The sequence below is a fragment of the Pyrus communis genome, chromosome 6 (assembly GCF_041283825.1).
Source record: "Pyrus communis isolate YQ-2024b chromosome 6, ASM4128382v1, whole genome shotgun sequence".
Classification (NCBI taxonomy): Eukaryota; Viridiplantae; Streptophyta; class Magnoliopsida; order Rosales; family Rosaceae; genus Pyrus; species Pyrus communis.
This window is the reverse complement of record NC_142570.1, coordinates 4,849,827-4,869,798: the sequence shown is the minus strand read 5'-3', so window position 1 is coordinate 4,869,798 and position 19,972 is coordinate 4,849,827. Positions and strand designations below refer to the sequence as shown.

Below are 19,972 nucleotides of genomic sequence, written 5' to 3'. Positions count from 1 at the left end.
AATGAATTTTTGTACCGTGCAGACGAGACCTATTTATTGTGCAACATAGCTTGTCAATATGCAGGTCGAGCAGCTAGAAATTGAGGAACTTTTTGGCCAACTGTAAGGCCAGCAGCCTCTTCCGTGTCCAAGTCTTCGCTTCTCACCCCGTGAGGCAGTTTCCCAGTCGAAACAATAAAGCAGATTCGCTAGCGCAAGCTCAATCAGCTTCACACCAAAGTTGATACCAGGACAACCCCTCCTTCCGGTGCCAAATGGTAAAAGTTCAAAATGGTTTCCTTTGTAGTCAACTGAATTGAGCTGTCTATGAATCTCTCGGGCAAGAATTCTTTTGGATTCTCCCAACATTTCGGGTCACTTCCTATCATTTTTGCATGCACAAACACCATTGTGATGGCAGGAATTTTGTACCCTTCGATTCTGCAACTCTCTAAGGTTTCTCTTGGAACTAGTAATTGCACCGGTGGATGAAGTCTAAAACTATCCTTCAAGACCAACTTTAGGTACATGAGTTCGGACAGATCACTTTCTTCCACCTTCCCTTTTCCCTCCAAAACTTCTCTCACCTCGTCTTGAGCTTTCCTCAATGCGCGGGGATTCTGAATCAATTCAGCCATTGTCCATACCAGTGTGGGTGAGGAAGTATCAGTCCCCGCAGAAAACATGTCCTACAAGAAAAGATTTCACAATTATTATCCATCTCCCAAGGCGGCTGAATTAATTCTGTAAAACCATAGGATGGGACTCCAAAAGCTTAATTTGTGTGGAAAGGAGCTAACAATGTATATTAAGCTAACACAATATCATTGTGGTGATTGGATAAAGAAAAACAAAATCACAATAACAATTAAGTAACATATGTTCAAATGCAAGAAGAAAAAAATATGCAACATACGCTTAGAACACCCTTAATTTGGTCATTAGTGAGGGCGATTGTTTGACTTGGATCGTTTTGAACTTGAAGGAGTACGTCAACAAGATCTTCATGCTCCGGTTTAGGCCTTTTCGGATCAAGATGTTCCTCAATCACTCTGTCGTAGAGATTGTCCAAGCGTTTAGAAGATTTCTCTATCTTTTGATCAAGGCCATTGAACTTGTTTAGCCAAGTTATCCACGGTAAGAAGTCTGACAAGCAAAATTAAAATTCTACCAACAGGGCCCTTGCCTCTTCAGGCAACTCATGAATCCCGCTCTTTCCAATCCCTCCTCCATAATCATACTTTATACCAAACGCCGAACGACACAAAACATTGTTTGCCAACAAAAGTGTGAGTTCACTGATATTGACCGGACCCTTAGAATGCGCGATAGATTCAAGCAAAATCCAACCTCTTCATCCCTCACAGACTGAAACATTTGAACCGCACTAAGCAGTTCCAAGATCACAATCTTTCTGACCTCCCTCCAATGCTCCCCATAGGGAGTAAATGTCAGATTAACATAGTTAGCTAAACTTCTTTGCAATATACAAGGCCGGCCTACCTGAAAAAATGAGGTCATGTGTTTTGAAGATGTCTCTTGCTATAAGATGAGTAGACCACTAGAGTGGATACTGAGCCTAGTTGTAAAAACATGAGATCTCCATATTTGGCGGCTAGGCGCTCGAGGACGTGATGGGGTAAGCCCCCACCGGAAAGCTTGTGAAGGTTGCCAATGAGAGGCAGCCTCCTAGGACTAGGAGGCAGTCTCTTTGCATGAGAAGCAATACTTTTCTTTCTGTGTTTGATCAACAGCAAGAAAATAACGGGTATGAGGAAAACAAAGAGGAGGAGGAGTTGAGACGCCATGGCTAAGTTTCTGATGATGGAAAGTGGGATACTAGTAGGTATAAGTAGTTATATTGTCTATATAAATGGCAAGTTGACCATTGTGGAAATATTAAAATATTACGCATGGAAGTCACTGAGATCAACCGGAATTTGTATAATTGTTGATGGGAAAAAGGTCAACGACTTCAAATGGGATGCATGTCACTCACTACCTCATATTAACATAATCCTTATAAACAGAATCCTATAAAAAGATTTGCACGTTAGTTTCCCGCAAGTGTCACACATTTCTCTTTGAGAGGTGCTATCCACCTTCTTAGTACATAGGTGGATGACTTTTGTATTCATCTTGTAAGTATAAGGTTTTAAGTTTGACTCATATAAGTGGAAGGTATTTCCTGTTGTATAGCTTAGCCTAAATCTCTATTTTCTAATATCACTTTTTAAAAAACACTGCACGTAAGTGGTTTATATATAATTCAGTTGGCTAAGAGTATTCATTATGTACCCGAGAAACTCTTTCATCACAATTTATTAGATTATCTTATCGTTTGTGAAAAACAAAACTCATTATTGCTCTTCTTATGATATTATGGATGCAAATTTCTTCCTCCTTGATTTTGGACAAAATTGCACCTACAAAACAAATCACACCCAAGGTCAAGGTCAAAAGCCTCACGCGCCCATGTTGAATTTTTTTGGGGGGTGGGGGGGGGGGGGGGGCGGCGGCGCGGGGCGCTCTTTGGCCGAAGAACTTTTGATGCCACAGTTAGAATTTTGAGGGAAAAGTGTTTGGAGAATTTTGTAGTATTTTTGCAAAAGAATTGGAAGTGAACTTTGGGGAGAATGATGGGGTTTAAATAGGAGAGTGGCCAGGCTCCTTGGATGAGAGAGGACCGACCATCTAGCTCCCTTTGTGGGCTAGGTTCTTGATTTGTGTTAAATTGGTAGTTATAGAATAATTACCTAATCAATTGGCTAATTAATAGAATAATTGCCTAATTGATTAGCTAATCAATATAATAAAAAAAAAAAAAAAGGGAAGATTTGGGAGTTTACCTTGTGGAGAAGATTGGATGAGGATGGATGAAATAGGTTTTGAATTGTTACCTATTTTGGGCACTTTTGACTTGGTTGAGTGATGATTGCCCGCTGCTCGCGCGTAAGAATCCTGGTATGCCTCAAGGGTATTTTTGTCCTCTTTTACCCAAAAATCCACGTGTCATCTTGTGATTATTTTTGGCTTCATAAATGCCCTCACACCTGTTGAGCTGCTCGCAGAAAAGGCCAACAGGTTTAGAGATTTTCTTGCTTGTGGAAACTTTGGATTGTTTCTTATTTTGATGTTGATTCCCTCTTTAATTAGAAATTGGATCCTTCTAGGAAAGGGAAATAAATTTCTCTCAAAACTTATTTAAGTTCATCTTAAGTGGATTACTAAATCAACTTTGGAAAGCAATTTATTCTACCCTACAAGAGAGAGAAAGCTTAGAAGATATTTGTTCCCCTTCTTTAGCAATCTTCTACATCTTACCCGTGCAGAGGATCGCCTTTCGTTGCTTGCTTTGTCTTCTCCTCGCCGCACCGAGGTAAGAAAAATTTAATTTTTTTGTCTTCTTCTTGGTTAATGCTGTCGCGGGGCAACTGTCGGGGTGGTGCGGCACGTCAGCTGGCAGAGGCCAGGAGTCGGCTCGACATGGGCTGAGGAATTGTTGTGGCAAGGACCACTGCTTGGGCTACATGGCTTGGCTAAAGCCAAGGGTCGCTTGTGCTGCTGGGGCTGCGGATTGAGGCGTTGGGGCGCAATGCTAGACGAGCCGCATGGTTCATGTCTTTTGGGCTTTTATACCTGACGCGGGCTAGGCCGACGATTGAGAGAAATGAAGAGGTCGCGAGCTTCATGGGCTACCAGAATGCTGGGCATGCAGGTTTCCCACCTGTTAGTCCGAGAGAAAAAACAAAGGAAAAGTTAGTATGGGTTGAGCTCCCCTACTGAGTACCATGAATGACGTTGGCTGCTTAGTTCTCTTCGTTGGGAGAAAAGTGGGCTATTCCTGAAAGATTAGGTAAAGACGATCAAGGCAGATGCATTGGCTCGTTTGATCACTGTCGTTGAGCCTACTATGAATGAAGGTGGAAAAAAGAGATCTTCCCCGCCTGCTCAAGAGATGTCGGTCGAGAAAAAACTGAAGCCTTCCTCCGATGTTCGTGAGGGTCCGCCTGCTGCAGAGAGGCCTGTGATTAACATGACTTCTTTTAATAAGAAGAAAAATGAGGCTGCTAGATCTAAGCCTGTGGCTCATACCATGTCGAGAATGGCTAATGCAATTACTGATATGATTGATCAACGTAGAGGTTCTGTCATGTCCCCAGTGTCGAAGTTTGTACCAAAATATCCGTTAGGAGCTAAGTCTGATTCACCTTTGGAGAGGCTTGCTATTATGAAAAGCAATAAGTTTGACTCTGTTGCTAAAGTGGCGTTAAGGCCCACTTCTTCTGCTGCTGAGATTGATTCGCCTGCTGAGATCTGTGCGCTTTTGAAACCAGATTTGCTTGAAGATTTGGACGTTTGATTTTTCCAAATGGCTTGATTGCCTTTACTTTTGAGGCTTCTATTGGTGAAGTAGTCGGAGAGATTGGTGCCTAGGCTATAGTAGCCAGAGGTGAAGCACCAGATGATGCCGCTGTTGAGAATGTCGCGGCTGTTGAAGGTGTGGCGACTGAGTAGTCATGGAGTGTCTAGGTTGTCAAAGAGTAGTCTTCTAGGTAGTTTTTAGGATTTTCTTTGAGTTCCTTATTGCTTTTGCTTTGTTTGAACTCGTTCGGTCTTTGCTAGTTGCTTATCAATTTTGCTAGAAAATTTAATAAACTTGTTTCCTTCGTTTTTCTCCATCTTCGCTTCTTTTGTTAATACCCTAACCTTTAGACTTTATAGACCAGTGGTAGACATGCTACTTTTCTATAAGCAGACATGCCCACGTAGCCTATACAACCATAGATGTTGGTGTAGAACTTTGCAAAGTTGTTAGTCATAGGGTTGGCAACTAGATGCCTTACTTATAGAAGCAGACAAGTCCGCGTAACTACTAGGCTATTAACCTTGGCTTTCTTTAATTCCGTAGGTTACGTAGCAAGTATCACAACATTTTAGAACTTGGTGTAGGTTGCTCTGCGCTTGGCAGAGGTGAAGCTTATCGACTACGTAGCATGTCGACAGTGGATAAAGCTTCATATATGTATGCTAGCTTGTTTAACCTTTCACAAGAATATGCAGTTGTATAAGTTTAGCGCAGCTTTACTGCTTGAAGGGCAAGCCGTAGGCAGTCTTCCGGAAACCGTAGGCTATCTTAGTGCACTCGGTAGCAGCTTTAGGGTTCCAGGGTAGCCGTCTGTAGGGCGTACTGCGCAATGTGCCCCCTCCGTCTCTAGGGCCCGGTTCCCCGTAGATTAAGCTAAGAGACCAAAAATCCTTTAGTTAGCTAAGCCTTGAAAAAGACCATTGTGGCTACTTCTAGAAATCCCAGAGCAAGCCATCGTGCATCTAGTTATACTAAGGTAGCCAGGCTCATCCACATCTGGATATTCGGAGTGTAGAGTTTATCCTCCCGTCTTGGAGAGCTGACCCATGTGGGTGTCGGGGAATTGGTTTACCCTCTCACACTGGAGAGCATGGTTGGTCATTCGGGAGGCGCAATTCCTACAATGAGTTTCTAAGAAGGGCACGATATTCTTTTGAAGTGTAGGAGTGATCAATTGTTCTAAGCATGCAGCCGAGCCAACTTGTGATTACTTCTAAATTCCTCATTGAAAAACAAGTGAAACGAACGAGAACTTAGCTGTAAGATAAGAACTGCATAACAACTGGATAATCCTCGACTTGTGAAGTTGTGCCCGTCGAGCTGCTTGAGTATTCGGGTTTTAATGTAGTGGCAGGTCACACATGGTACTTCCTTAGATTGTAGGCGCTCCACTGTTTTTTGATCTTTTTGTCGTTTCATGGTGGCAAATGTGTAATTACTATTGCCTCCTACTCTGGTGATCTTGTACGAACTTTCCCAGATCGGATCCATCTTTTTTTAGCCTTCTCTACGGGCAGTGATGAAGGCTTTTCTTAGGAATAGATCTTTGGGCAGAAACTGCCGAATCTTGGCCTTTTTGTTGTAGCTGGAGAAGAGCTGTTACTGGTAGGCTACGATGTGGGTGATGGTCTGCTCGTGCTTTTCCTCTGCCAGATCTAAGCTTGTGGCCATCTTCTTACTATTCTGCTCAATGCTTGGTACTAGAGCGATGATACTTGGCTTGATGACATTGGAATGAATGATTGCTTCTGAGCCAAATGCCAAAGAGAAAGGAGTCTCACCAGTTGCTCGTCTTTTGGTGGTGCGATATCCCTATAGATATATGGATAGTTCGTCTGGCCATTTTCCCTTCTTGTTGGTGAGGGATTTCTTGAGGCAGTCAAGGATCATCTTGTTGGATGCTTCAGCCCGCCTATTACCTTGATGATATCTCGGCCTGGACATGTGCTGCTTGATGCCATACTTTTGGAAGAACTTCGCCATATTTTTGCCCACGAATTGCGGGCCGTTGTCGGTGACGATGGATTGAGGGATGCCAAATTGGCAAATAATGTTCTTCCATATGAAGTGCTCTATGTCATTCTGAGTCGTGGTCGTCTTGGGCTCTGTTTCTACCCATTTAGTGAAGTAATCGGTTGCCACAATCATCATGCCTTTGCCCCCAGTAGCAGGCGGCATAGGTCATACTAGGTCGTTTGCCCACTGCTTGAATGGTCAAAGATTCGTTTACAAGTGTAGCTCTCTGGCAGGCAATGATGGTACCAACTTGTAGCGTTGGTAATGGTCGTACTCTTGTACTAACTCCTTAGCATCTCGGTTCATGGTAGGCCAGCAATAGCATGTGTTAAGAGCTTTCGATGCTAAGGATCGACCTTTGGAGTGATTTTTATAAATGCCTTCGTGGATTGAGCTTAGAACCTTTAAGTCATCTGGAGGTGCTAGGCAACGGAGATGTGATCCGATGTAGGATTTTCAGATGAGAATGCCGTTCCACATGTTCTAGCGTGCTGCCTTGGTTTGGAGTTTCCTAGACTCCAATCTTTTCATGAGGAATGTGTCATTGACCAGGTAGTTTACAATGGAATCTTGTCAGTTTGAAGTTATACTAACCTGTGACACCTCGGCTGCTGGCTTCACATTTATGCTTGGCTCATCTAGATGCTCCACCGGAATAGAGCTTTTAAGTTGGTGGTTGAGGGCGGAGCCTAGGCCGGCTAGTGCATCCACGTGAGCGTTATCTGCCTGTGGAACTTAAGTGAGGGTGTAAGTCTGAAACGCCTCAAGTAGTCTGGCTAGTGATTAGCTGGGAATCAGAATGAATTGTGAGCTTTTTCACTGCCAAGTCTTTTGCTATTCGGAGGCCTGCTAGTAGGGTCTAGTACTCTGCTTTGTTGTTGGATGCTTTAAAGCCTAGAGTGATCGCCTGTTTGGGTATCGAATCGTTTGGGGTGATAAGGACTACGCATGCTCTCGAACCTTTGTAGTTAGATGCGTCGTCGACCTGCAAATGCCAGAAATCTCCATTCGGTGGAGCATGCGCAGCTAGGGCGTGCTCGTCTACCTTCGGGGCGTCTTTGGGCTGCTTTGTTGCGTCGTGAATGTGTGGTAGGGAGTCGTGGAGCTGGGGCCATGTTACATATAGTAGGAAATGCTCAACTACCGGTATTGGACCACTCTAGACCACGTGCAGCAGAGGGTGGTGCTTAACTGCTAGTACATGTTGCTCCTATGTAGAATCTTTTGGGGCGACGAGGACAAAACTTGGTTCCGAGTGTGTCATTCCAGTGTTCGTTTGCCTTTGGCGTGTTTTTTTGGGCTGAGTTGTTGCGTTTGTCAAAAAACTTTGCATTCGCCAAAGTCTACGCCTTTATCATCACGCTTCTAGATTGGGCGGAATAGTGCATCATGAGGATGACTGTGTGCGTTTGAAGGTAAAACTTGCGCTTCTGGGTTGCAACAACTATCGCTAAAGTTAGCTTTTGAATTTCTGATAGCATCAAGGAGAGCTTTTGAACCGTGGAATATAGGTAGTTGATTGTTGTTTTCCTTCTTCATGCTAGAATATGTTTAGTATAATGGCACAAGTAAGGGTGTCGAATCCACAGGGACTAATTGGACCTATATAATCACTTGTTTTGCAAGAACTCTTTACTAGAGAAATAAAACTAATCAATGTAGGCAGATTTGTTGTTGTAACTTGAAAGCATAAGGAAATGAAGTAAACACAAAATGAATGAATCAACAGCTAATAAAATGAGATAGTACCAATGGAGATGAAGCTAGGGATTCGATTTTACCATTGCTAACCCAAGGCCATGCTTGTTGAATCAGATTATACTCATCCATCTACCTATTTCTTGAGTTTGTTTCACTTAGATATGATCAACCATATGATGTGTGGATTTGATCAAATGTCTCTAATCATGAGCCTAATTGTGATGTGCAACTTTGGTTCCTAATCAAGAATATATAGTGCACAAGAAACTTTCACAAAACCAAAGGGAACACTCGGCAGGATGTTTGCAAAACATTCCCTTCATTCATTCACATATCCACCAAGATTATGCATGATGTGTGCTTTAATCTTGGCTAAACAACCTGTGGTTAATTCAAATGATGATCAAGCATTAAAATCAACACACTAAGTCACAATTAAAACGGAGAATGAAACAAGAAATAGATAGATTAAATGAGAATTCTGAATTAACTACATGGCAATCTTGCAAGGCTACATCGAATCCCTAGAGAGAGATTAGTTACACTTCATGTTTACAAAAGGTTTGACATAAAAATATATAACATGAGTGAACATAGGATTAAGAAGAAAGAACCCTTGAAGCAAAACTGATGTCGAAATCCCTTAAGAGTTGCCTTCGGTGTTGGTGCTCCAAGTGTGTTGTAAATGAAGGTGGAGCGGCTAAGGTTGAATGGTTTCTGCGAATGGGAGAGTGTATGGAATGGAATGAAGCCAAGAAGAGATTGTGTAGAAATGGAAGGGGATTTGCGGCAAAGGGGAAGATTGGATGTGTTTGTGGTGTCTTGTGTATGAAAATGAGATGAGATTTTTGTGTATGAATGCATGGGTTTTTATAGGGGGAATGGGAGAATATGTGGGTGATTGTTTAAGAGTGAATGTGGTTGTTATGATTGAGAGTGCATGTGGATGAAATGATGAAGTAGGAAGGTGGAAATGCATGTGTTGAATTGGTGGTGCAATGATGAAAGAGTAAGTGCATGTGTGTGTGAATGGTGGTGCAATGATGAAAGAATAAGTGCATGTGTGTGTGAATGGTGGTAGCTAGGGTGAATTATGATGAATGCATGTGGAATAAAGATGGAGAAGGTGGTGTAATGATGAAGGATTAAGTGCATGTGTGTGTGAATGGTGTTTCTTGATGGTTTTGGGGTTGTGATGCATGTGAATGCATGTGGCTAAGGGTTGTTGATTGGGCTAGAGGTTTTGCATGGCTCAAAGGATTGTTTGATTGGGCTAGGCCCTTTGTTTTATGTCCAAAGTGCATACAAGGCTTTCAAATTCGTCCAACACTTTGGCTCCAAGCATATGCTATCCATTCCAAGCCCAATTTTGCTCCAAAATGCTCCAAAATGCATCTTTTTGCTTCCTTAGCCATATGAACCTAAAAACACACGAAAATGGCTTAAACTACTAAAACAATTATGAATTAACAACATAGATGCACAAAAACAAGCTAAGTAAGTCGCCTAAATATGCTCCTATCAAATTCCCCCACACTTAGCTTTTGCTAGTCCTCGAGCAAAACAAAATAATAACAAATAAACAAAACGACACTAAACAAGTAAAACACAACCTAAACCTTCCAACAACCGTCTTAGGGATTTCCAATGCACATGACAAGTTAAAAATCATTATTCTCACAGATTTTAGCCATCTTTACACTTAAGTACATTCTTAATCATAGTCACCACATACTAGTTCACAATTAAGCAATTAAAACACATTTCAAATGTAGTAACATGCTTTAGAGAATTTACTCAATTCCTTACTAGAATGCACTCTATTTTCACATAGATTTTCTGACGACACACCCTACACTAGTTATATGTGAGAGATTGATGTAAACATGAAAGACTAGTATCTCACACATGTTATAACAAAGAAAGCATTTTCTGGATTTACGATAATGACATGAATATGATCTCATGAATGGAATGCTACTACTTAGAATGAGAACCAGTGATTCCATAAGCTCATATCAAATCCAAACTCCACATTATTGAACACATAACGATCAAGATAGAAGTCAAAGGGGTGTAACGGGGCTAGGGTACTGGTTAACAATGAAAGGTGAAGGATAAACAAACATTCTTAAAGCAATAGTGAGCAAAGTATTGAATTAGGCACTTAGAATTCCCTTTAGAGCGCGGAAAACAACTTTTAGACTAATAGGGGAAATTCAAACAACTCTTATTTTTCTTTTCTTTTTCATTTTTTTTTTCAATTTTTTTTTCTTCTTTTTTTTTTTTTTTTTTTTTTTTTTAGCCGTGCCTATGGCACAACAACTCTCATCAATAATCCTTCCCCCACACTTATTTTCTGCAACATATTAATCAAAAAGGAATTCATTTTCCGCTATGCTTACTATGCTTTAAGAACAAAGGCATGGATGGTCCTATTCTAGGCTAGGTAAGGATAACATGGGTTAACAAAGAACATAGGCTAAACAAGGCTCAAAGGGGTTAAAACTTACAACAAATACGAAATATGGGAAGTAAGGCTATTTGGCTATGGTGGCAACTACACAACTTTATCTTGATATATGTTATGCAATTCAATGTCATGCTTTGAATGAAATGGATATAAGTTCTAGCATTTAGTTCTATCATGATACAATTGCATTCTAAGTAGCAACCAAGCAAGGAATAATGAGATCATGCAACAACTTTAGAAAACAAAGAATCACAGAAAATAACTCTCCAAAGAAGGTAATGGCTCGAGTCTCACAGGGTTGTAGCGTTTGTTTGAGTTCCTTCCTTCAAGCATGTCACAAATTTTTTATTTTATTTTTATGATTGCATGTGAAGTCATACATTATAACTATAACCAAGCATATACCAAGAGTAAATCAAACTTTCATCCATGTTTATAACTCTCTTTAACAGTCATGCAATTACAAACCAAATCCTTATCATTGTGTTGGAAGGTACCCTAAGACACAAACACACAAAAACGACTCAAAACACTCTTTTTAGGCTTTTCAAAACATGTTTTTTTTTTTTTTTTTTTTTTTTTTTTTTTTTAAATTTTTATGTGATTTTCGGAGTTATAAAAACAAAACATTCTAAAACACAACTTAAAAACATTTAAAACAGCAAGGAACAACACTTGAAGTTATGGGTGATAAAATTCAACGAATTTGCATCAACAAACTTAGTTACCCCCCACACTTAAATCAAACATTGTCCTCAATGTTTTAAGCATAGATTCACACAAAACATAAGTAAACACACAAACAGCACTAAACATACTAAACATGGCAGAATGTAACTAACAAAGAGAAGAGTTTAGGGACGCAAATCTGGTTATAGAGTGTAAATTCCATCTTCTCCTTGGTAATTGCATTGAGGCATTGATCTTTGTGATTCCACAGGCTTACTCTTGAACTGGGCTGGAGGATTCTTTTGGTCTCCTCCAACTCGTTGATTTTCCTTTGTGCTACTCTTAAACTGGGCAGCAGGAATCTTTTGGTCTCCCCCAAAGGTCTGAGCTTCCTCCTTTTATCTGTTTCTTTGTTCAATCTCTCCAATTCGTATTGAAGAGGGTTAGAGGATAGCTCAGCATTGCTTGTCTCTACATGCTTCAATGCCCTACTTTCACTTGCCTTACTTACTCCCCTTTGCAGAAGTGGTCCCTTCTCTGGAAGTGTATCAACCGTTGAAGATGACTACTCGAGAGCAACGCTAGGTAAGCAATCAGGAATAGATTCCAGGCAGTTGGCCCCAGAACAGAAGACTGACTCCAAGTGCCGGCTGATTGCTTCTTTTACTTTGCCATGCGAGTAAGAACAAGGACAAAGAAACAGACAGGGAAAGAGCATGATATGAGATACCTTTGCTTTTGACCTTGATGATATGAGATACCTTTGCTTTTGACGAAGCGGTGAATGACTCAGCACACTTCAATCCGCCGTTTCCTCCTGGGTCATCTGTACTCCAGGCATCTGGTATCATCTTTGGGGAAGAAGAAAGAATTGAGTATTTCGAAAGGCTTTGCTGGGAGTGCGCCCTCAGAGGCGAGGGAGAGTTGGGCATTTTCTTCAGGTTTTCCTTGCCATAAAAGACGAAGGTCGACATATATAGAGATAATATCAAGTGGTGGTACTGTTCTTTTACCATTGTCGACAAACGTTTTGATCCCGCAAATCCGGCTTTTTGAAATAGCAGGCGCCTCTTCGATTTCTGAGCGACGCCCCTTCGATTTCTGAGCAAACGTCCCTTTGCTTTCTGAACGACACGTAGTAGTGCGGATGCGGCTCCTTTTGACAAAGCTGCACGCGTCTTCTGAAAAGCAGAGAAAGCGTCGCCGGACTTTGCGCTTGTTGGCTAAAGATGTGTAGTTGCGATGATGGCTTCCACGTGTTTTCAGCTTTGTCAGAAATCTTTTGACAAAGTTGAACGCGTTTTCTGAAAAGCCGAGGGAGCGTCGCCTAACTTACGCCGGAAAATCCGGCTCTTTGAATCGGTGGACGCGTCGCCTTGGCTTTTATAGAGCTATCGATCACCGCCAACATACACACTCTGAAGATCTCCCATTCTTTGAAAATCGTCTCCGGCCCTTTGAAAATTTACTCCCTCCACCCCTTCTCTTTGAACACTTTTGAAAAAAATGGCAAACTCATCGAACCTTAGCTTAGATTTGAGTCTCAGCAGCGATCCGGTTGCGCCCCGTCAAGGTAATGTATGGCGCCCTTCTTTTTTATCTTCTAACGGTCTTCTTACAGGTGAAGACTCCGTGATGCAGGACGCCACAACAGCTACAATAGTAGCTAGGAACCTCCTTACTCCAAATGATAGTAGGCTGCTGTCAGGACGGTCCGATGAGTTGGCCGTTCAAGAGTCCCTCGCACTTAGTGTTCAGTGTGCGAGCTCTGTGTCCAACATGGGCCAACGCCTGCTTGCCCGCTCCCGTCAGGTGGAATCATTGATGGCAGAGGTGGAAAGTCTTAAGTAAGAGATACAGCAGCTTAAGTACGAGAATAGAAGTTTGCATGTGCTTGCAAATAACTATTCGTCGGGCATGAAGAGGAAGCTTGATGAGCTGCAAAAATCTGAGGGTCGAATTCACAGTGACCGTCAAAGGCTTGCGGCTTATCTCCAGAGGCACCTTTTTCCTGGGTCATCCAGCGTTTGGCCAAGTATTGAGGCCTGGAATGCTCTAGCTCCGATGCCTCCTGCTTCGATGCCTTCCGCTCCGACGCCTTCTGCTCCGACGCCTCGTAGTGGGGCTTCACGTAAACATCCTTTGTGAAGGCTCCATCTTTCTGCCATGTTTATTTTTATCCTTTTTTTTTTTTTTTTTTTTTTTTTTTTTTAATCAAATCAAACGGCATGGAATTGATCTTTGAATGGAGAGTGATACTTGAAATGATCCGGAAATGGTTTAAATTCTAGAGTGGATGCCTGAATCATTAACAACATATTAGTATAAAAGAAAATTGAAATTCGGGGAGGCGGCTTACCTTTGTGCTCCGACATGAACTTAAAAACACCCCTTCGAAAGTTATGACATGTCCCGTGTCATAAAACCCTTTTTCATAGCAACCCAATAGTTTGTCTACAAACATAGCCCTCATATACATTTGTATTAGTAAGCAAAAACACACTTAACCAAAACTAACACAACTAACACAAAAAAAAAAACACACAAACCTTCCATCCCACACCCAAACCTAACCAAAGCATTGTCCTCGATGCTTAAAATTGTATGTAATGCAAGTAGGCAAAGAATATGGAATGGTGACAATATAAACACAAAATGAGGAAAGAACACAAACCACACTAGGTTGCCTCCTAGTAAGCGCTTTATTTAATGTCTAGGCAAGACATGGTAGCTTGTTCACGGTGTTGTAAACTCAAGAAAATCTACAACTTGATAAACTTGCTCTTCCTCCACTTTCTCCAAATATGGTTTCAATCGCTGCCCATTGACTTTAAAAGAGGTGCCATTCTTCATGTTCTCTATCTCCACAGCTCCGTGGGGAAATGTTTGCAGCACCTTAAATGGTCCCACCCACCTAGACTTCAATTTACCTGGAAAAAGTCTCAAACGTGAGTCATACAACAGTACTTTCATACCTTGGTGAAACTCCTTCCGTAGGATGGCCTTGTCATGATAGAGCTTAGTCCGTTCCTTGTAGATTTTGGCATTCTCATATGCTTCATTTCTGAGTTCTTCCAACTCATTAAGTTGGAGCTTCCTTGCTATTCCAGCATCCTTGTAATCAAAGTTGAACTTCTTGATGGCCCAATATGCACGGTGTTCAAGCTCCATTGGCAAATGACAAGCTTTCCCAAACACAAGGCGATAAGAACTCATGCCAATGGGGGTCTTATATGCTGTTCTATATGCCCATAGTGCATCATTCAACCTCAGTGACCAATCCTTCCTTGTAGGGCTTACGGTCTTCATCAAAATGTTCTTGATCTCCCTATTGCTAATCTCCACTTGTCCTGAGGTTTGAGGATGGTACGGGGTTGCCACTTTGTGGTTGATGTTGTACTTCTTCATCAAGGATTCAAAGGGTTTGTTGCAGAAATGGCTGCCACCATCACTAATAATAGCTCTTGGGGTTCCAAACCTACAAAAAATCACATCTTTAAGAAAATTCAAAACAACCTTATGATCATTAGTTATTGTAGCAATGACTTCAACCCATTTGGATACATAATCTACTGCCACTAATATGTATAAGTAACCAAAAGAGGATGGAAATGGTCCCATGAAATCGATTCCCCAAACATCAAAGAGCTCCACCACCAAAATGTTGTTCAATGGCATCTCATTTCTTCGGCTAATGTTCCCCATTTTCTGGCACCTATCACACTTAGAACAAAAATCAAAAGCATCTTTGAATAAAGTAGGCCAAAAGAAACCAGATTGTAAAACCTTTAGAGATGTCTTTTTGGCACCAAAATGTCCTCCACATGTCAATGTATGGCTGAACGTTAGAATGCTTTGTTGCTCACTCTCTGGGACACACCTCCTAATGATTTGGTCAGGGCAATATTTAAACAAATATGGTTCGTCCCAAACGTAGTGTTTTACCATGGCAAGGAACTTCTTTCTTTCCTGAAAAGAAAGGTCATTTCTAATTATACCACAAACAAGATAATTAACAAAATCAGCATACCATGGTTCTTTTTCTTGAATAACAAGGAGTTGTTCATCAGGAAATGATTCATTTAGAGGCAAAGGTTGTCCAACTCCATGGTTTTCATTGAGCCGTGACAAATGGTCAGCCACAACATTATCACTTCCCTTCTTATCTCGAATTTCCAAGTCAAACTCTTGTAGTAAGAGTATCCATCTAATTAAGCGTGGCTTAGCATCCTTTTTTGTCATCAAGTACCTAAGGGCTGCATGATCAGAAAACACAATAACTTTAGATCCAACAAGATATGACCGAAACTTCTCTAAGGCAAAAACAATAGCAAGCAACTCCTTTTCAGTTGTGGAATAGTTAAGTTGAGCATCATTTAGAGTCCGGCTTGCATAGTAGATCACATGTGGGAGCTTGTTCACCCTTTGCCCTAAAACTGCACCAATAGCATAGTCAGAGGCATCACACATTAATTCAAAAGGTAAAGACCAATCTGGTGCCATAATAATAGGGGTTGAGGTTAATTCATGTTTCAAAGTATTAAATGCATCCATACAAGCTTTATCAAAATGAAATACAACATCTTTAGCTAACAGATTGCATAATGGACGAGTGATCATTGAAAAGTTCTTAATGAAACGACGATAAAAACCCGCATGTCCCAAAAAACTTCTTACTCCCTTCACGGTTGTGGGAGCTGCCATATTGGTGATGATGTCAATTTTGGCTTTGTCCACCTCCATTCCTTGGCTAGAGATTACATGCCCCAACACAATTCCTTGTTTCACCATAAATTGGCACTTTTCCCAATTGAGAACCAAATTTGTTTCCTGACATCTTTGAAGTACTAAAGAGAGATGGTTAAGACATTCATCAAAAGAGGAACCAAACACTAAAAAGTCATTCATAAATACCTCAATGAATCTTTCTACCATGTCAGAAAAGATTGCCAACATGCATTTTTGGAATGTTGCTGGAGCATTGCAAAGTCCAAAAGGCATTCTCCTATATGCAAATGTGCCAAACGGGCAAGTAAAGGTAGTTTTCTCTTGATCCTCCGGAGCAATTGCAATTTGATTGTAACCTGAGTAACCATCAAGAAAACAATAGTGTGAGTAACCTGCCAATCTCTCAAGCATTTGATCTATGAAAGGCATAGGAAAGTAATCTTTTCTAGTGCTAGAATTCAACTTCCTGTAATCGGTGCAAACACGCCAACTAGCCGTGGGCTTTGTGGGCACAAGCTCTTTGTTTTCATTCTTCATCACCGTGATTCCCACCTTCTTAGGTACCACCTGAATAGCACTCACCCATTTGCTATCAGAAATGGGATATATGATCCCCACATCTAACAACTTCAACACTTCATTCCTCACAACTTCCTTCATGTGTGGATTGAGCCTCCTTTGTGGTTCACGGGTTGACTTTGCTCCTTCTTCCAAAAGAATCCTATGCATGCACATGGTAGGGCTTATTCCCTTGATATCTGCAATAGACCAACCAATAACTGATTTGAACTCTTTTAACACCCTAATTAGTTTATCTTCTTCATTTGGGGTGAGGTCAGAAGTTATGATAACTGGAAGAGTTTCAAATTCAGCTAGATATGCATACTTTAGATGTGGTGGAAGTGGTTTAAGTTCAAGTTTTGGTGCCTTAACAGTGGAAGGGGTTAAATGTGACCTCGATGGTTCTAAAGGCTCTAAAAGAGGTAAAATATTCAAAGGATATGGTGCCAATGCTTCCAAGGCAGCTACCTCTTCCATGAGTGCATCTTCTTCATCAAACTCATCTTGAGATTGACTCAAAACAGTTTGTAATGGTTCATTAGATTGTGCCTGCAAGAACTTAGAGAAAACAAGCGAATCAAGCACATCAATGGCATAACAATCAAGAGATGAAGAAGGATGTGAAAGAGACTCAAACACTTTGAATTGAACGGTCTCTCCTAGCACTGTCATAGTGAGGAGTCCATTTTGCACATCAATGATGGTCTTGGCCGTGGCCATAAACGGTCTCCCAAGCAAAATAGGCAATTCTCGGTCATGTATAGGAGCTTCTTCCATGTCCAACACTACAAAATCCGCAGGCAAGATTAGTTTATCAATTTGAACTAGAATATCCTCTACTATACCTCTTGGATATTTCACGGATCTGTCCGCAAGTTGTAATGAGATGGTGGTGGCTTTCAATTCCCCCAAACCTAGTTGAAGGTATACGGAATAAGGCATTAAGTTGATGCTAGCACCTAAGTCAAGCATCGCCTTCTCTACCTTCTTGTCTCCTATGGTGATGTTGATAGAAAAACTTCCTGGATCCTTGAGCTTTGGTGGAAGTTTTCTTTGCAACACGGCACTTACATTCTCGGACACCACTACCTTCTCATGTGGTCTATACTTCCTTTTGTAGTTGTTTAACTCTTTGAAGAACTTCCCATAAGCTGGCATGTTCCTAATGACATCAAGCAAAGGTAAGTTAACATTTACCTTACTTAGAATATCAAAAATCTCCTTAAATGACTTATCCTGCTTGCTCTTGGCAAGTCTTCCAGGGAATGGTATTGGTGGAGTGTAAGGTTTCTCGGCCTTGTGAAGATTTGGTGCTTCAAACGAGGGAGTAGCATGGCTTGGTTCCTCATTTGGTTTCTCATTTTCTCCTTGAGTAACCCCTGCATTCACATGATTAGATTCATTAGTAACTTCATTGCCAACTCTATTATTGATAACCTTACCACTTTTAAGTGTAGTGATTGCTTTGGCTTGCTCTTGGTTCCTTTGGAGTATCACGGGTTGGCTTGGAAACTTTCCAACCTCTCTTTGGCTCAAGGCATCTGCAATCTGCCCCAATTGTGTCTCCATTTTGGTTAGAGCCGTCGAATGTTGTTGGAATTGCAAGGTATTTTGGGCTAACAATTTAACCGTATCTTCAAGTGTAGGTTTTGGTTGGAAGTTTTGGAATTGATTGTTGTTCTTCCACGAAAGATTGGGATGATCTCTCCAACTTGGGTTATATGTATTGGAATACACATCATTCCTTGGCCTTTGATTGTAAGAATTCATGAGGTTCACTTGCTCTTGGACATACTCGGGGTAAGCCTCCCTAGATGGACATTGATGAGTAAGGTGGCTTGGTATGTTGCAAATGGCACACACTTCACTTGCTTTTGGCACCATGTTGAGCACGGATTCAAGCTTCTTTTCTAGGTTAGCTACCTGCAAAGAAAGATCATGATTAGAGCTTGTTTCATATACTCCAACTCTCTTACCCCTTACATATTTGTGTTGAGCATTAGATCCCAACATCTCATAAATGTTATATGACTCTTGAGCATTCTTTTTCTTCAAAGCTCCACCTGCTGCATTATCAACAGTTGATTGACATGTTTGGGTTAGTCCATCATAGAAAATTTGCATTTGTAAGTGAAGAGGTAACCCATGGTGTGGACATTGCAACAAAAGGCCTTTAAAGCGCTCCCAACACTCATTGAAAGGTTCTCCATCATCTTGTTTGAAGTTGAAGATTTGTCCCCTTAATGTGGCTGTCTTTTGAGTGGAAAAGAACTTTTCCAAAAACTTCTTAGCCACGGCATCCCATGTGGTGAGTGAACCAGGTACTAGAGTCATTAACCAACCCTTGGCCCTATCTTTCAAGGTGTAAGGGAACACTTTCATCCTCAGATTTGCTTCACTTACTCCCTGTAAAGGTAAACCACTCACAACATTGTAAAATTCTTTAATATGAGCTAAAGGATCTTCATTAGGTAAGCCATAAAAAGAAGGAAACATATGGAAATGTGAAGATTTAAGATCATAGTTTCTAGCTTCTGTGGGCAGCAAGATGCATGAAGGTGAATTTGGTATGATTGGTTGAGCAAAATCCTCCAAAGCTCGAAGATCATCTTGGTTGCCCGCCATCTCTTCTTCTCTTTCCCAATTAAAGAGCTCAGATCCTTCACTTGTTGGACTAGACGGTTTCCCTTCCTCTTCTTCACGGACAATGGAGGAACTTGTTGGCACAAAGCTTTCCAAAGTGTTGCCCTTTAACCGTTCAATTCTTTGGCCTAATTCAACAAGTCTATTTGACATATACTACCTGAAACAAGATAAAACAAGTTTGAATAAAAATCAGAAATCTACTTAAAATGAAAAGAACAAGTTTTAATATCAAAACAAGCAATTATAAGGGACTGAAATTAGTCCCCGGCAACGGCGCCATTTTGATTGTTGTTTTCCTTCTTCATGCTAGAATATGTTTAGTATAATGGCACAAGTAAGGGTGTCGAATCCACAGGGACTAATTGGACCTATATAATCACTTGTTTTGCAAGAACTCTTTACTAGAGAAATAAAACTAATCAATGTAGGCAGATTTGTTGTTGTAACTTGAAAGCATAAGGAAATGAAGTAAACACAAAATGAATGAATCAACAGCTAATAAAATGAGATAGTACCAATGGAGATGAAGCTAGGGATTCGATTTTACCATTGCTAACCCAAGGCCATGCTTGTTGAATCAGATTATACTCATCCATCTACCTATTTCTTGAGTTTGTTTCACTTAGATATGATCAACCATATGATGTGTGGATTTGATCAAATGTCTCTAATCATGAGCCTAATTGTGATGTGCAACTTTGGTTCCTAATCAAGAATATATAGTGCACAAGAAACTTTCACAAAACCAAAGGGAACACTCGGCAGGATGTTTGCAAAACATTCCCTTCATTCATTCACATATCCACCAAGATTATGCATGATGCGTGCTT

At 41.0% G+C, this 19,972-nt stretch overlaps 1 protein-coding gene, 1 non-coding gene and 1 pseudogene across 2 annotated transcripts; 1 reads left to right on the top strand and 2 right to left on the bottom strand.

Annotated features, from left to right (window-relative positions):
- Nucleotides 1-53: 53 nt before the first annotated feature.
- Nucleotides 54-1,787, bottom strand: LOC137710302 (cytochrome P450 71A9-like; annotated as a pseudogene).
- A 4,160-nt stretch (nt 1,788-5,947) lies between these two features.
- On the bottom strand, nt 5,948-6,526 carry LOC148696145 (uncharacterized). The gene is made up of 2 exons (XM_088696167.1): nt 6,268-6,526; nt 5,948-6,096 (listed from the first exon to the last, which is right to left on the bottom strand). Exons 1-2 carry the CDS (start codon nt 6,524-6,526, stop codon nt 5,948-5,950), a joined length of 408 nt encoding a protein of 135 aa, XP_088552293.1.
- A 12,110-nt stretch (nt 6,527-18,636) lies between these two features.
- LOC148696144 (small nucleolar RNA R71) lies at nt 18,637-18,747 on the top strand. The gene has a single exon (XR_015963839.1). It is a non-coding gene; the product is annotated as a small nucleolar RNA R71 (small nucleolar RNA).
- The last annotated feature ends 1,225 nt before the right edge of the window (nt 18,748-19,972 follow it).

Bases quoted from the DNA above. Each gene is read 5' to 3' on its own strand.
- LOC148696145 (XM_088696167.1), bottom strand. From the start codon at position 6,526: ATGCCGCCTGCTACTGGGGGCAAAGGCATGATGATTGTGGCAACCGAT. The intron at 6,097-6,267 runs GTAATAGGCGGG...CATTTGGCTCAG, and splicing joins CAGGCCGAGATATCATCAAG to AAGCAATCATTCATTCCAAT.